General features: G+C 42.5%; 2 protein-coding genes across 3 annotated transcripts; both read left to right on the plus strand.

The window, feature by feature from the left end:
- Positions 1 to 67: 67 nt before the first annotated feature.
- Positions 68 to 11,286, plus strand: LOC135503043 (sperm-associated antigen 1-like). Of its 2 annotated transcripts, XM_064796323.1 has the most exons (19): positions 68 to 146; positions 556 to 751; positions 1,185 to 1,344; positions 1,632 to 1,831; positions 2,170 to 2,338; positions 2,855 to 2,954; positions 3,148 to 3,332; positions 3,695 to 3,868; positions 4,160 to 4,312; positions 4,343 to 4,694; positions 5,029 to 5,200; positions 5,566 to 5,884; positions 6,465 to 6,572; positions 6,723 to 6,812; positions 7,041 to 7,154; positions 7,669 to 7,840; positions 8,081 to 8,329; positions 8,768 to 8,842; positions 9,294 to 11,286. In XM_064796323.1, the coding sequence occupies exons 1-19, from the start codon at positions 134 to 136 to the stop codon at positions 9,479 to 9,481; spliced, it is 3,189 nt and encodes a 1,062-aa protein (XP_064652393.1). In that variant the 5' UTR covers positions 68 to 133; the 3' UTR covers positions 9,482 to 11,286. The 2 variants fall into 2 exon arrangements, with proteins under 2 accessions (XP_064652393.1, XP_064652392.1); XM_064796322.1 differs by having other exon boundaries at positions 4,160 to 4,694.
- A 917-nt stretch (positions 11,287 to 12,203) lies between these two features.
- On the plus strand, positions 12,204 to 16,139 carry LOC135502966 (MICOS complex subunit MIC27-like). The gene is made up of 6 exons (XM_064796195.1): positions 12,204 to 12,251; positions 12,725 to 12,820; positions 13,632 to 13,809; positions 14,032 to 14,127; positions 14,534 to 14,686; positions 15,209 to 16,139. Exons 1-6 carry the CDS (start codon positions 12,237 to 12,239, stop codon positions 15,337 to 15,339), a joined length of 669 nt encoding a protein of 222 aa, XP_064652265.1. The 5' UTR covers positions 12,204 to 12,236; the 3' UTR covers positions 15,340 to 16,139.
- The last annotated feature ends 956 nt before the right edge of the window (positions 16,140 to 17,095 follow it).

Below are 17,095 nucleotides of genomic sequence, written 5' to 3' on the forward strand. Positions count from 1 at the left end.
CATGCGCCGAAATTAATTTCAACGAATTAAACATTTCGAGATATTCACTTCCAAACTACGATTCCTATTTCACATTTTTCCGAGTTTCAATTTCGCATTTTGTATCAAAATTCATAAAAGAAAGAAAAAGAAGATGTCTGTGCTTGGTAAGAAATGAAGATATAGTTATAATGACTAGCTTCATAGCAGTATCTTAATAATTCAATTTTACTTAATATACTTTTGTGAGCGGTGAATATTGGTGTCTGCTTCTGCAGGGTGATGCTGTACAAAATGTACAGGGAGTTGCACACACTGTACACACAGTTAGAGAATGATATTGCAGTGCAATTTTTTCATTATTTATTTAGCCTACTGCTGTCTGCAGTTCATCTCTCTCAAATCATCAATTGCTCTGGACAACTTCAGCAGACAATAGGACAAAACCAGAGGCAGACCAGACGGCAGAACCAGAGTGATGTGGTGACTCTCCTAATAAAATACTAAATAGTAATTTCCTGGGCATCCTGCTTACCACTACCACACTACCAGCCCCTTGTTTAATTTTGCTTTCAGATTCAGAAACAGCTGGTCATCACATTGATAGAGTGACGATAAATGCAGCCAAAGAAGCGGGCGTTGACACATCAGGATTGTTCACTGGAGCAACCAATGTGACCAAGTATGACATACCACTTGGGCACCTGGACTTCAAATATATCGAAAGCTGTAACGATGTGAAAGAACTAGAGAAAATATACAAAATTCTTAAGTATGTTCTCAGAAATACTACTCTGTGTTGTCTGTGATATGTTGCCAAAGTTTTGCGAGACGACTTCTTAGTGGTGCTGTGGTCTAGTGACTCAGACTATTGGCTCAGACTATTGGCTGATGTGGTCATGAGGGCGCTGGTTGAACCCCAGTGTCGGCGTGAGACTACATTGTAGGCAGGTCAGCTTGGGAGATCAGTGACATGATGTTTGGAGTGTTGGGCTCATAATCTAATCAGAAGGTTGTAGTTTCGATACTCTGAGGGATCACCGCTGTTTGGTCTTTGTGTCTTTGAGTAAGGCACTTGTATCTCTACTTGCTTCTTGGCCCTGGTATACTCTTGTGATAGAGTAGGCGACTCTTTGATGGTCTCCGGTTTCCTCCTGCATTACATTACAAAATCCCTTGCAAATTTGCGTCCAATCTTTCAACAGATCTGGTTCTGAAGGACACTACCCTGACTTGGAAGTTGCTTGTGAGAAGAGGGTTAAAGAACTAGCACCAAAGAGTCGAGTCTTGAGGAAAGAAGAGAAAGTGAAAACAAAGAAAGATCTCCAGCATAACGATGCGCAAGAATTAGAAGAGGACCTCGAGGTAGGAACTTATTGGGGAAAATGCAGTAGGGAATTGGTTAGAGTTCAGCACTTTTGATCAAAAGTCAAGGGTCCGAATCCCCTTCCAGGGTTTCCTCCAAAGCGGGATTGGGACGGATGCCCCCCTCAAATGATTCAGGGGGGTGTCCCCCATACATTTGAGCACTAACGTTTGTTTTAAAAGTTAGGATCTGTATTCTAAATTCTTTTCTGTTCTGATTCATCGAATACCTAATGCAGACTTTACCGCTTAAAGAAATATTCTCAATTTCTTTTATTTTGTTTTAGTCTTGGTCGTCTCAGATGAAGTCTATGGAAGACACATTAGCTGCGACAAAAGCCAAGTCGTCAAATGATGACCTGCCCCCTATCAGAGGATCTGGAACTACTAATTCGATCCCCATATCCAAAGACTCGCCGGCGATGGAAAGTTCTAAGAATATGAAGAATAAGAGAGTGCAACCACGGGATTATAAGGAGTGGGATAAGTAAGTAGGACTTGGTTTTTTGGTACGTCTATTTTTACCGAGAAATGTGCCTAATACCTGTAGTTTTAAGAAGCCAAAATAGAGTGCGGGTGGGCGTCAGCCTTGTGATTGGGACAGGTAGGTCATATGAAAAATTTAAATCTAATATGGATAATGCATCAGTTTATTCTGAGGGAAATATTGTGCTGCACACCTGAGCAGGAGGGGTACAGGGTTTTACCATGGTACATTGACTGCTGCATTATTGGTTCTCAATACTGGTACATGGAGTCACGAAATGTGCAGAGCACAAGAGTTTGAACATCATGTGTTTATTTTGTCTATTTCCATCGTTTCAGATTCGATCTCGAAGCCGAACTCGACAAAGCCGGCAAGGAGGAGTCCAAGAAGCCGTCGTATGTTAAACCGAAGAAACTCGAGCATGTCGACGAGACGATATCATCATTGGGGATGACACGGCAGGAAATCGATCGGAAGGCGGAGATGGAGAAGAACAAAGGGAACGAGGTTAGTTAATCTAATTGATTTTAGGAATCCCGACCTGCTTTTACAGCTGACATTTTCCTTATTTCAATCGCGAGGACACCGAGTGTACTTCTCGCCAATTTAAAGGGGACAACTTGGGCGTGGTGTTTACGTTTCCAGGTGGATAATTCCCCTGCTTGCCACCATGCGCCGCCTCTTGAAGTATCACACTAATGCAAATCTCTGTTAATGATTTTTGTCAGTGCTGCGAGGCAGTTTTCGACATGACTTGTGAATTCCATGCATGCTTCCAGATACATCCCGATCTAGCGCATTGTTTATTGCAGTTTGTTGATTTGTCAATTGTCCTGTTTGGAAATTTGAGAAGTCGCGGTCTTGCTGGAAGCCATTTTGTATGAAATGAAAAGCCATCATAATCCTCCCAAAGTTCACCATCTCAATATCACCACAGTGGTGCTCAATAAAGAAATCCTCAAGGGTAAACACTGGAGTTAGACGATAGTCGATATATCACAATACACTCTTCTTCCATTTCAGTATTTTGCCTCCCAGGAATATGATGCGGCCATCTTGTATTATTCGCGTAGTCTTTCTCTCGTTCCGTCGGCAGCTTCTTATAACAACCGCGCACTGGCATGTGAGTATCAAAACTTATTGTATCCAATACTGGTCAAAAAAGTGCAGTGTAATTGTAGTCAGAATTTATGTTTCTACTGTGCAGTCGGGTTTAAAGGGGGACTATAGGCAGGAGTAGTGGGTTAAGTTGGCCATCTTCAGGTGACTATCATGCACGATGAACAGTTTATCAATTTCTTTTCAATTCTTTTCAGACCTGAAGCTCGAGAAATGGAACCACGTGGTTACAGATTGTAATCATGTCCTCCAGATGGAGGAGATGAACATAAAGGCGTACCTCCGTCGCGGATCGGCATACAAGGGACTGAAGGATTATGGGAAGGCCGCGGATGATTTCCGTGAGGTGTTGACGGTGGAATCTCACAATCCGAGGGCATTGGTAAGTCAACTTATTGATTGAAAAAACACCAATAGATTGCTCTGTTAGGCATTCGGATCAGTAAATTCAAAAATGAATTAAACTAGAGTAAATGTACTACAGAAGGCAAGGTCCCGTCCTCATAACTGGACCAGGTGCCTTATAGCCGGGATAGACAAAACTCTTTCTTGGTAAAAAACTGTGCGTTTAAGATGGTGTGGACGTCCTTGGTAAAAGGAGAGATTGTGATGACGTCTTAAAAGCACATATCGTAAACTCAAAAATACTTGCGTGCCTTTTATGTTTTGCATTTTTCCGCGTGCGAAGTGTTAGTGGTATGCTTGGTAAAAATCCTGATTGGAACGCTGCCAAACTTTTTTCAGAAACTATTGATTGAAACAGAAGAGTTGAAAGAGAAGCAAGAAGAAAAGGAAGAGACGGAGCAGAAGACGAAAGCCAGACGGATGGTGATCGAAGACGTCGAGGGCAGTGATGAAGAAGTGGAGGATATCGAGGCTGAATCTGCTCCAGAGGCGAGTAAAAAGGGACGGAAGATGGTAGGTGAAAAATAAGGGTGTTAGTTTCGCAGAGTTAGGAGTGGGAGGGTTAGGTGTGGGGGCTTGGGGGGGCTGGGTGATTGAAGAGGAAGAGGTGGAAGGAAATCGAGGCTGAATTTGCTCCAGACGTGAGTAAGAAGGGAAGATAAGAGTCTAAGTCAATGGGGTTTGGGACCAGGAGGGTTAGGAGCGGGGAGGGGGGGTCACCAATTGTATCTGATGAGAAGTGCTTCCACAGAAAAAGTAGCTTAGGTTGGCAGAATGTTTTAAGTTTTTTATGTTTTTCTATAGGTGATTGACGAAGTAGAGGACTCTGATTCTGAGAGTGAAGGTGTTTCGCCCCCTGGTGGTGGAGAACAGAACAAAATGGTCAACGGACATGTGGAAAGTCACGCAGAATCCACCGATATGACTGCAGCTAAGGGCAATGGCGTTGCCACGGAAACGAAAGAAAGTTGTGAATCGAATGATGTTACGAAAGAAAATAGTGAGACTAAAGATGTGCCGAAAAGGACTAATCCATTCGATAAGGAATCTAGTGAAAACAAAGACTGGGCTTTGCCAAATACAGCAACAGGTGCTAGTACTAGTGATGCATCGGAGGTGGCGCCACCTACAGTTGAGGAGGGACATCTCGAACCCAAGGAGGCGCAAGTTGTCGTGAGGCCGGAGCAACCTGTGGTCGCCGGGCCGAAGATCATCGAACCGGTCGATTTGCCGGCTGACGTGTTGGCTTTGAAGACGGAAGGGAACGATTTGTTTAGAGCTGGGCAGTACGGTGAAGCGATTACAAAATATTCCAAGGCTCACCACAAGTTACACAAAGGTAAGGGTTTAAAACAAGCTGAGGTTTGACTCTTTAGGGCAGTTGTTTCCAAGTACGAGCGCCAGAAATAATCTATCATCAGGGGCATAGCAAGCTTTTTGGTCTGGGGGGGGCAAAATGAAAGTATTTGGCCAAAATCACAGTAAAAAACCATCTTTTTTGTGACTTCTGAAGGGGGATTTGCCCCCCTCCCTGCCCCTCTTCCGCTAGCTACGCCAATGTCTCTCCTATCCAGTCTCCAACGTCCCTGGAAAATCAGCACAAAAGTCACATAACTTCTCATTCGCCATAGTTTCCGAGCAGACGCAAATAAAAACACGTTTTGTCACTTCAGATGACCGCCAGTTCTACAACTGCTCCCTGTTGCTAAGCAACCGTGCAGCTTGTAAAAGTAAGATCGGCGATGCGAGAGGTTGCATCGAGGATTGTAACGAATCACTCAAGTTGGTCCCTCACAGTATCAAGCCGTTGTTACGCCGGGCACAGGCTTACGAAATCCTAGAAAAGTAAGTTGTTCTTATAAAATCTTAGTAATGGTTGGTGATGCACCAGCTTCCAGTCGTGTTCCCCCATCTTGTGGCCTTTCATTTCCATAAGGGTCACAGCATTCAATTTTATTAAGGTTTTTTATGAATCTATTTGGTGAATTGACAAAGTGTGGAATTCTAACATTTCCTGGTATACATGTACACTTGAACCTCTCTATAAAGGATACCCTCGGGACTGACAAATGCTATCCTTAATAGAGAGGTGTCCTGATTAGAGAGGTCAAATTGAATGGAAACAACCAATTAGGGACCAAAACTAGTGTCCTTAATAGAGAGGTGTCTGCTAAGGGAGGTTCCACTGTATCTTCTAAACCGAATTTCAGATACAAGAAAGCCTACATTGACTACCGCCACGTCTTAGCCATCGACAGTCGCACAGACGTCGCGCTACAGGGCTCATCAAGATGTAGCAAGACGTTATTCAATCAAGACGGCGTCGCGTGGCGTGATAAGATTCCGGAGATTCCCACGGTCAAGCCGGAAGATATATCTGTGATTGCTGGTCCAGGGGATGTCGTGAATACTCCACCGTCAACACCAGAGGGGCCACCTGAGACAACACCAGAACCCGTGGTACCGGAGAAAACAGCAGAGGAAAAGTTTTTGGAGGTAAAGAACGAGGGGGCCGCATTTGTGCAAAAGGTACGTGTTGACTTTAAACCTCATGCTTCAATGAGGCTGCAGCATTTGTACAAAAAGTACATGTTGTTTAAAGTTCATGCTTTAAATGAATGTGTTGCATTTGTACAAAAGGTGCATATTGACTTAGACTTTATGCTTAGAGTCCGTGTTGCCCTCAACAAATTTCTATGCTCTGTCTGGCAGTACTCCTTCTCCAAGGATGGATAAGCATTCTTCGCGTACCACTACGCCAGGTGCTAATGGGTTTATTGGGCTAGTGACTCTGTCTTTGGCCAGAGGTAGAGTCCACGCAAGCTACTCATGTTTCTCACTTGGTGGGGACTTTTGCTTGCCCAGACATTGACACAAGATACAAGGAACCTTGGTTTTAGTCTCATTCAAAGGCTGTTATTTCCTTTGAAAGCCATGCCGCTTCATCCAGAAATACAATCCTGGTCCTCCCTGGGATGGAACCCGGGCCTTATTGCGTGGTAGCCAGCAGTCTTAACCAATACTAGGCTATGAGGTTCAACTAGGAAGAAGCTGATCGGTGTTTCAATCAGTCTGTTAGGTACTGACCTTTGTTATCTTTCTCTTCCAGCAAGAGTTCAAGAAAGCCATAGATGCTTACACCACCTGTATTGAACTCTTCCCAGACAGAGCGGTCAGTTACACAAACAGGGCACTGTGTTACCTCAGACTCGATAAGGTAGGAAAATATACCCTCCATGTTACTTGGTTACTGAAATAATGGCGGCTTTTATAAAGTGCTTTTCACTGACCACTGACTGTGCCAAAGCGCTTCACAACACCTTTTAAAAACTCCAGTAATAAGACGTCATTCATATTCATTTTCTAGGCTGTAGATGCACTGAATGACTGCAGTGAGGCACTCAAATTAGAACCAACTAACGTCAAGGCGTACTTCAGGAGAGCTCAAGCTAAAAAGGTAATTCACACACGCTCTAATCTATTCCTCTTTACTTTGGCAAGTACCTGTGCTTGTTTGGTCAATTGAGGTGACGGTGAGTCTTGACGACCCCCAGCATTACTCCCAGGATTATCCCATGAAGGGCATCTACAGTTTACACCATATGGTTTTGGTATTTCATAAATTTTGAAAAAAGAAAACTTCCATGAAATGTTTCGTTTTACAGTATTTGCTTCCTCTCTACAGATGCTGAAGCTCTACAAGGTCAGTATGGAGGATCTGCTGAACCTGCTGAAGATAGATAACAAGAATACGCCGGCACGGAAAGAACTTGATATTGTGCAGAAATATTATAAAGAGGTATGTATGCCATTGCTGGTCTCGAATTTGAAAATTATCAGGGCATACATTTTTAGAGCCATTTTGGCCTTGGGTATTGTGCAGAAATATTATAAAGAGGTATGTATGCCATTGCTGGTCTCGAATTTGAAAATTATCAGGGCATACATTTTTAGAGCCATTTTGGCCTTGGGTACTGGAAAATGTAAGAGAAAATTTGAGAGGGCGCGAAGGCCATTTTGAAGGGTACTGATGGAGTGGTGGCTGTTCTTAATTCCAAGCCCTGCCATTGCAACTACTGGGGCGAGGTGGGGGGCAAGGGCAGTATGGGGAGTATCCTGAACCTGCTCAACGCTGATAGCAAGACAGTGGCAGAGAAAGATCCTGACTTTGTGTGGAAATAGTATGAAATACCCGTAAAAAATTGTCAGTTCATAGCGTGTACTGATAGTTTGGCTGTGTAGCACACCCCTCCCCACGCACCATCCTTCCATAAAATTCTTTCGTCACATTTATTTCCTTCTTTCATCTCCAGGAGTTGTTACATCAAAGAAAGGAAATGGCGAGCAAACAAGACGAAGAGAAGAAACAAAATGGTGATAAAAAACAAGATGGCGGAGGTAAAAAACAAAATGGCGGAAAGCAGAGGAAGAAGTTGATCATCGAAGAAGTGAATGGGTCTTCTGATGAGGAGGAGAAAACGAAAGGTGAGCAGTTTGTGTTTTGAACTGATATTGCTGTAAAAGGGAGAAGTTTTCATAGGTATCAGGGAGCTTGTGTTCAAAGGACTAAATTGAAGTCATCTGATGCAATTTTTATAGACAAACATGAATTGAGTGGTAAATTCCACAATGAGGTGTTGAGGTGTCAAAAAATTTGTAAAAATGTAAAAAATGAAATCGATGCACAGTAAGTATGATTCTCATCCATTTGTTTGTGCACTTCAGCGACCGAGAAACCAACTCAAAAACAGATGACACAGAAGAACAAGCAGGAGACGAAAACGGCGCCGCCAAGCGAGGGAAAACGGAACAAGAAAGACAGGCGGAAAGGTGGCAAGGTGGCCACTGCCCCAACGCTAAGTAAAAAGACGCCGTACGAATTCATGCACGCGTGGAACTCCCTGAAGAAAAGTCATGACATCGAACAGTATGCGAAACTTATTGAGCAGATTAGGCCACAAGAACTACCAAAGTGTAAGTTTGAATATAGAATTGGATAGATTTTTATTGACAAGTGGAATATTTAAAGGTTCAACTTGGACATTATGTTAGTTTTCCATGCGAAACCGGTTTCCAGCAGGGCCGCAACTTCTCCAAACAGGATTGTTGAAAAACATTGAATAAAATATGCACTAGAACCGGTATTGCACCTTACACCGGGACCTTACACCAGGTGTTGCCAAAGTGTTAAACCGGTGTCCAACCCGAGCTCGGTGTTGGGAGTTGGGGTAGGCCTCACACACCAACACTAAAACCTAACACTTTCTCAAACCCAAGACTTCACCTGACCCAATTGTCTGTATCCATATCCTGTTGCAATCTCTTGCCTCTCGTCACTGCCAAGGATAGGGATTAAATCTCATGTCCATCTGTATCATGTCATACCTCATGCGTTCGTGTTTTCATTTTCAGTGATCAGCAACAAGTTGGAAAGTAACATGTTGACAGTATTAATCAAATGCGTACAACAACATTTCTTAGAAAAAGGTATGTTTGGATTTCGCTGGAATTATTTCCAAAAAAATGGAGCCAATTGTGTTCAATGATTATTCTTTGTAAAAAACAACTGAGTCACAGGGTGCTACAAAATGACACCACCAGAAGTAGATCACGTAGCTTTTGACAATTCACAACTAATATGTCCAGTTCTCTGTTTCTGTTTGGGCAGTAGATGTTTCAATGAGTGTTGTGGCCGTAATAGGTTAGGAAGGCCCTCTCTCGCACCATGAAGCCTTGGTCCTTTCCCAGCCTGGTAGCCAGGTCAACACTTCATCCATTCAAGTCGTGAAGCTCCCATCCTTGACAGGCCTAGTAGAAGCCCCAGGTTTAAGCTTGAACTTGACTGAGAGTGGTTGCAAAGCACTTTCTGACAGGCCCACATCAGAATCAAGAGATACTTCTGAAAATCATTTGAAAAACTTGAATATTTTCTTTCCAGACGCTTCCGTTTCGTATAACCTTCTATTCCACCTCCAAAAAGTCGACCGCTTCAAACTTGTTACCATGTTCGTACCAGAGGCTGATAAGACGATGTTAAACGCCATATTCGACTCCTTGACGTCGGCAAGTGGCGTCACCTATAGTCAAAAGGATGTAGAGACACTAAAAGGAAGCTACAATGTCTGAGAGGACGACATTCCATTTCAACCAATCAGAGACATTCGTTTTCGTTGCTGCGAATCTGTTGGTGTCTCCGGTGATATGTTAATGTGATATATTCCGTATTCTTCTGTACAGCTGTCCCTCCAGTGCCGCACAAACAAGCAATCTTTATCACGGCGACCTGCAATTTTAATTGCTGCAATGTGTGACAAAAGATCTCCTACCATTAATTTAAGTTTAGGTAATCATAGCTTATATGGGAGTTATACAATATGGAAAGTATATAATCTTTTTTTCGACGCCTAGTAGCATGAAAAAGGCAGCTTCTACATTTGCATTTGGCAAAACCGACTCGCAGTTTATTTGCTTTGTCTTTAAATTAAGCCTCTTTGCAAAACGCTAATTGCTGATTTCTTTAACTTTTGTTTGTTTTAGTTTGACTAAACTATGTTTAAAACATTCAATATAATCGATATGCTTTTGAAAAATGAATGCTGTGATGAAAGCAGTTGCATGTGCTTGTTCATGAAGCTCTCCGTTGTAATGTTCAAAATGTACTTATAATTTTGGGGTAAAGTCGTATCCTTTGTGCTAAATATGCTTGGAAGTTCCTGGGGCATTTTAATGCATGTATCAATTCGTACCTTGTACCCCTCCCCTCCCACCTCAAGGGTAGACAAGATACGATCTTAACGTTTCTTAAAGGTATGTATTTCCTCGCGTCATGAAGACACGACAGAGACTTTTTGGCATGCCATGGTACTGGGTCAGTCTTGTGATCAGATCAATAACGCATGGGCCCTCGTTGCAATTTGGCAACAGTGACAGTTAAAGGGTTAAGAATCAATATCTAATGATAAGGCATCGAATCCTTTAGGATGGAGGGGGTACTAGCTACGAATTGACAGTTGCAGAAATGCTCACTGGCTGTGACAGTATGTGCTAAAAAATCTACTTACTCTTTAATTCACTTCATGTAAATGTGAAAGGTTTTTTTTCAGGTTTCCAGGAGTACAGCGGAACCTCTCTATTACGGACACCCTCAGGACCGACAAGTGCTGTCCTTATTAGAGAAGTCAAATTGAATGGAAACAACCAATTGGGGACCGAAAGTAGTGTCCTTGATAGAGAGGTTGTCCTGAATAGAGAGCTTGTCCTTAATAGAGAAGTTGTCCGTAATAGGGAGGTGTCTAGTGGAGAGGTTCCACTATTTATCTAAATATCCAAGAGTACGTCATTGTCAGAATGATGCTGGTCTGAGTGTTAGTTGTAACAAATATAGATTAGTGCTTCATCAGAACTCAGGAAAGATGGTACCAGCCCTGTGCTAATATAAAATTGAATTTATTGTGTAGGTTGTGACTGTCAGCTATGTCACAGCAGGTTTTGGCGTTATGAGACTCCGCCATGGCGAAAATTCCTCTTCAGAGTTTTACGTACAGAATTTCATTCTTGGTGGATTTAAACCCTTTCTACTGAAGACCTTGTCATGAAATTTTTACAGAGGAGAAATTTACCGGTACATAAACTACAAGAGTGGCGCAAGCCTTTGCTATGTCTTCATAAATGAGACTAGTTCCTGTATGATGTGTACATTGGAGCATTGTGGTTCCCTGGTAGCATACCTGGGGACGGAAAAAAGCTAATGTTCGTGACTTAGCTGACAATCCCCACCGAAAACTAAGGTCAACAAATGGAGTAATAAACTATAAATATCCCTGCACTGCACACTGGTAGTTCGACACACGAACCACTAAAAGCATTTAGACAGCAGGAGACAATGTGAAGTACATTTGAAGTGAAAATGTATTAAATTACTGGAATTAAAATGTGTAGTTTTGTTTTTTTACCCTCTTGAAACGTCTAACCCAGATAGGCACTGAATCTTATATGACAAGGTTGTGATTATGTCCACAGTGTGTCTTTGCTAAAATAGTGCAGTCTGAATGCAAAATTGCCAAATAAACTAGACACTCGAACATTGACTCTTGTGTGACCAGGTTGTGACAATGTCCCCAGTATGCCTGTGCTGCAAGACGGTGTGCGTATAGTCAGTAAGAATTTGAAATGGCCAAATAATGATAGAAGTCACAACACGGTGGAGGATTCTTACTGTCCTAAGAAAGTTTCCGCGGGGCTCCCCAATATGGGTATGCACATCTGTGTCTCAGTTTTGGCCCGCAAAGGGTGATAGTTCTTTGTCAAGGTGGCAGGTCTGTGTAAGCAGTCAAAAGCCCCCATCCCATTGAAGTCCGATTATCGCCCACTGAAGGGGCTTGGGGTATTTTTACCTGCCTGTGGGGTACATCCATGAATGATGGACACCAATATGATAAGCACCTCTTCTCCCTGACCCCCCTCCTCGGATGTTCCCTATAACTTTTTCCCAATATCTCACTCGAATCTAATATTTACAGGGCAGAAAGACCTCATCCAGGGCATAAATCCATAAAATTTTTGACAGGTCATGACCATGATAATTTCAGGATTTGGGGGTCTGAAGTTTTTGGGGTTGTTTTTCTCTTAATTTCACGCGTCCACCACGTTTCAGGGCTCAGCGGGTTAATAGGATCCCCAAATCTACGCCGGTGAACATATGAGGCTCAAAGTTCATCAGAATGTTCGCCAGAAACAACTTTAATTCATGATATCAGAGGAACTACATTCTGATTGCACAGATACCACCCCTACTGGACAGTGAGACCACGCATTGATTTCTTTAAGTACTACTTTCCTTTGCGATCTTCGCTGATTGGTCAATTGGTGATGCGGAGCCATCATGGCAGGGAAGAAGGTGAAAATTGTTTGCAAAATACGCTCTCTCTCTCTCTTAGATTCATTAATTGTGGCTACTTTTACTTTATTGTTAAATCAGTATATGAAGATGTCAAATATCCACCCTTGGTGCATATTTTAGCCACGAAAACTGACTAAATTCGTCTTGTCAAGTAGATTTGGAGGTGACATAGATGGCGCCACTGCACTGACAGTGCATTGAGCGATGCCGGTGTAACAGTAACTAATGCCCCCCTGGAAAAAGTGTCCGGCCCTATTGTATTCTGCAATATGGTTCTATAGAGACCCTGACCGTCATTACCTCGGAGATTGAAGCGCATAATAGAATCCTTTGTTTCCCGGGCATTCTATCCTAGGAGTAGGACATTTTAAACTTCTACACCGGTGGTGATTGGTGTCGTCATCTCTGTCAGACTTGGTGTCATTGTGGTGACAATGGTCTGGACAAGTCCCATCTTCTCTCTGTTTCAGTTTCTTGGTTTGGCAGGCTCCCTTGGCTCAGTGCCAATCATCATGTACAAGGTCCATGCAGCAGAGGCAGAGAAAAAGCTTGTTAAACCAAGTGAGGTAAGAAGATCATTCAAACAATGCTTCCTGGACTATATGTGAATCAAAATGTGGACAGTATTTTGTTTTTGTCGGGTCAACAATCACAGCTGTCAGACAGTCCCTGAATGATCTCTTCATTCAATTGCGGTCATGCAGGCGCAGTGGACACCAAATTGCCACGTCAACATCATTTAGTATTTTGTTTTTGGTTCATGAAATACACACAAACACCCTCCAAGCTGATCGAGGGATATTCTCTCTGCTAACACAGATTTCCATTAACACCATACAGTCACAGGCGCATGAAGATATCAAAATCAACAAATGATAGTGATCTATCAGCCCAACCCCCATAAAACCCACAGAACACCCAGACCCACGAAAGAATGTGTACTAAGTAAATACAAGAATAGCATCCCGCGAAGTTACTATTTATAGCTCACAAGGTCATTTGCATAAGATATTATTGATGACGTTTTAGTCACCTGACAGTCGGACATGGACACTTATTTCTACGCATTTGAGCTTATTTCAAAGTCAATTATCTTTGACCCTGCATTGTTTTTAGCATGAATGATACCATAGAGTCACAGAGAGAAATATTCAGAACAATTATGTAGTATTTCCAACACTCGGACATGTGCCAGATTGAATCTAACTGCCCTAGTTCGAAAGCCTGAATCCATTACGAAACCGCATGATTGTCCGACATTGCCTGTAATTCAGCGATGGGGAAATAGAGGGCAGCAGCTGCAGTGACGTCATCTTCGCGGAATGCTATTGATAAAAAGTAGTCTTTATTTATTCTTGGCAATGGTAATCTTTTCAGCTTCCTCTCTATGAAAACCCTCACAAGCGAGTTGTGGAATTCGTCCTCGACGAACCCAACACCTACACGTCGACCATTTCAACCGTCAGACAGCAGACTTGCAAGGTGATGACTTCGTTAAAAGACACGTCTGACATACTGGCCGAGAAGTATGGCATAGCTAAGGCACACACTCTGGGTAAGTTGGCGAGTTTCAGAATTGGAGTTAAAAATTCTCTCCAAACGATCTTCCATAAATACATTGTAACTGAAAAATCTGTTGAAATCTGTTGAAATCTTTGTAAATTGTGTCTGGAAAAAAAATCCAAGTGCGATTTTCTTGTGAAATAGTATTCCGGTATAGTTAACACATCCATAGCTCTCAGTAATGTTCATCATTCTTATCAATTTTTTTCTTCAGATTTGGTAAATTACATCCAAGATGACCCTGGATACATTCCTCGTGCAGCCGTTATCACTGTTGCTGGTCTTGGTGGAATCATCGTTGGATATAAACGTGCGTATGCCAGTTACCGGCACTTTGTTCCAATAGCCAGAGTTGACAATGTGGTTTGAATACTAAGGCAGGACTTATGCGCCGCTGCAACCTGGGATAACCCCCATAATCGAGCATGTACCTGCAGGTCGCAGTGATTTAAATTGCTTGTTTTGGGGGCCCTCCGGAAGTGAATGACTTCGGTTTTTTGATCATGACGTTTTTAGCAGTTTCCTACTTTTCTTTGTTCTGGTAGGAAGTTCGCGGAAAGTTATCAAAAATTTTGAGAAAATTGTGATCGTCGAATGACCCAAGCTTTAAAAATGCAGGGTCTTCCTACAGTCAATTAACAGTCAATTAAGGTCAGCCTTACACTGACAAACCCTAGTCTCTTTGAGCGCAATATTCTGTGTTTTGTTCATTGCAGGTGGTGTCTTGAGGAAAGCTTTTTATGCAGTATTTGGGATGACTGCTGCTGGTGCCCTCTGTTACCCAAACCAGGCACTAGACATTTCGCAACAAGCTTATACTCGAGTGAAACAGCAGGCTCAAGATTTATGGGAACAGAAGCCTAGTTCGAGTGAGTATGATATGAGCCTCGTGGCCTTGCTGTTAACCCTGCTGGCTACCATGCATTAGAACCAGATATAACGAAGGACTGTACTTCTCAATGAACTGATGTGGCTTGAAGGAATAGTCACAGTCCTTTGAAAGAGACGCAACATCAATGTTCCTTGTATCTGATGTCAATATTAGGGCAGGCAAGAAGGTTTGGTCCAAACTGGTGACTAACATGATCACCAGCTCTTCTATGATTGGCTAATTTAACCAAACGTCAACAAACATGTTTTCAAGAATGCACATGTCAAAACATTTCGAAGCAAGTTTGCTTGTGTTTGGAAAAACATCCACATTACCAAACCTGTGCAGACGTTTGGTAGAAAAAACGACCAAGAAGTAAGTTTGCTGTTGACAGACAAGAGTTTGCTTCTATTGGCCTGGCTTTAGAATGCTGATCTTCGAAAACTTTTCCATTAGAAGTCCAGAGCGACTCACTATCTTGCACATCATAGCTCTAATTCATGTCATCTTTCCGTTCCAGAGAAAAAGAAATTGGCCAAAACGACGCAAGTGGTCGAGACGAAAAAGGACGAAAAGCCAGTTGATAGTTCACTTGTGGACATGGGTCAGAGTAAACCTGAGGATAAGGACATGTACTCAACGAGAAGCTAACAAATTGTGGAACATTTCAGTAGACAGTGTGCTAGATTCCTTAAAGGGTAATGTCTGTGTATCTGAATGAGTAAAACTTAAGTCACTCCTGTACGGATTTGTCGGCGGTGTGTGTCAAGATCCTGAAGTCTCCGCCAGTCTGATGGGGCTCCAAATGGGTGAGCCTCGCAACAGTATTTGCTTATGGAGACCTGACACTGATGTGTTTAATGACGTTGCTTGATTTGGAAATACGTCTCAAAACTTTTGGCGGATTCGTAGTACCCACGGATTGGAACTTTGACGTTTGTCAAGCTAAGTGCATCTTTATTTCGAGTGAGTATTTGAGCGTCTTACGGCATAATGAAGTTGCTGGTTGGACTTTCAAAGTCAATCGCATAGTACCATGAAGTTGCATGTCTGGCATCTGCGACCGACTTGTCCTGATGTCAAAGCGGAATCCAGGTTTTTCTCTGGTTTGCCACGAACTTGGAGTGCCTGGATACAAGAAGTATGTACAGGGTGTAAAAATATGTGCTTGGTAGTTTTAGAGTTGAAATAAATCGCTCTCTTTTCTGTGGCAACAATAGGGGTTAACAAGTCCAAAGCTATTTGATGTGAATACTATATTACTTCTCATGTTGATAAGTTGAAATCCTTTAAAAAAGAACGTTTTGTAGAAATATCTAACTTTGAAACTACCAGGAATATTTTCTGCACCATATATAAAACATAGTCTTGGTGTGGAAACCAGTTTTTGCACACCATGACCATGAACGCACTCTTTGAAAATTCTATTATCAATAAATAACAATGATACTTCAGGATATCATTTTTCATCCTTCATCCTTAAGGATGGGTTTGCAGTTCTTGGAGAAACTAAACATGTTTAGGGAGAAACTTAACATGTTTGGGGAGAAGTTAAACATGCTCAGGGAGAAACTAAACGTGCTCAGGGAGAAACTTAACATGTTTGGGGAGAAGATAAACATGTTTGGGAAGAAACTTAACATGTTTAGGGGGAAACTAAACATGTTAATAGGGAGAAGCTAAACATGTTTAGGGAGAAACTAAACATGTTTAGGAAGAAACTAAATATGTTTAGGGAGAAGCTTAACATGTTTGGGGAGAAAGTAAACATGTTTGGGGAGAAAGTAAACATGTTTAGGGAGAAACTAAACATGTTTAGGGAGAAACTAAACATGTTAGGGAGAAACTAAACATGTTTGGGGAGAAGCTAAACATGTTTAGGAGCTAAACATGTTTAGGAAGAAACTAAATATGTTCAGGGAGAAACAGTTGTGGTCTTGTTGGTGTCAACAAGTACGACCACAACACAGGCATAGCCAAGGGGGTCTGGAGTGCAAATGACCCCCCTCAATTTGTCTGTCGCAGTAACGTCGGTGGTTTACTAAGTACCTTTGGCCAGAACAATTGGAAAAGCACTATCGTGGTGTCATTGGGCTGTGTCGTAGTGACCAAAGGCACCCTTTGGGTTGCCTTGGTCAGTCTCCTGTCTATTGCCCGAGCAGTCAAATAGCTCATCGGAGCTTACCCGGATTCTGTAGCTAAAGTGACAAGGAGCATCACTCCTCCTGGGCAGGATACTGGTCCAAAGCAGGTTATCTTCCTAGGCAAGCTAGATTTTGGTGGACAGAAGCATAGTGTAAAGTGTCTTGCTCAAGGACACAAAGACAAACCGGCTGTGAGCATTCCGAGGGTCAAACCCATGACCTCCAGATTATGAGCCCGGTGCTCCGAACACTGACGCACCACA

This window comes from Lineus longissimus, chromosome 19 (genome assembly GCF_910592395.1).
Source record: "Lineus longissimus chromosome 19, tnLinLong1.2, whole genome shotgun sequence".
Lineage (NCBI taxonomy): Eukaryota > Metazoa > Nemertea > Pilidiophora > Heteronemertea > Lineidae > Lineus > Lineus longissimus.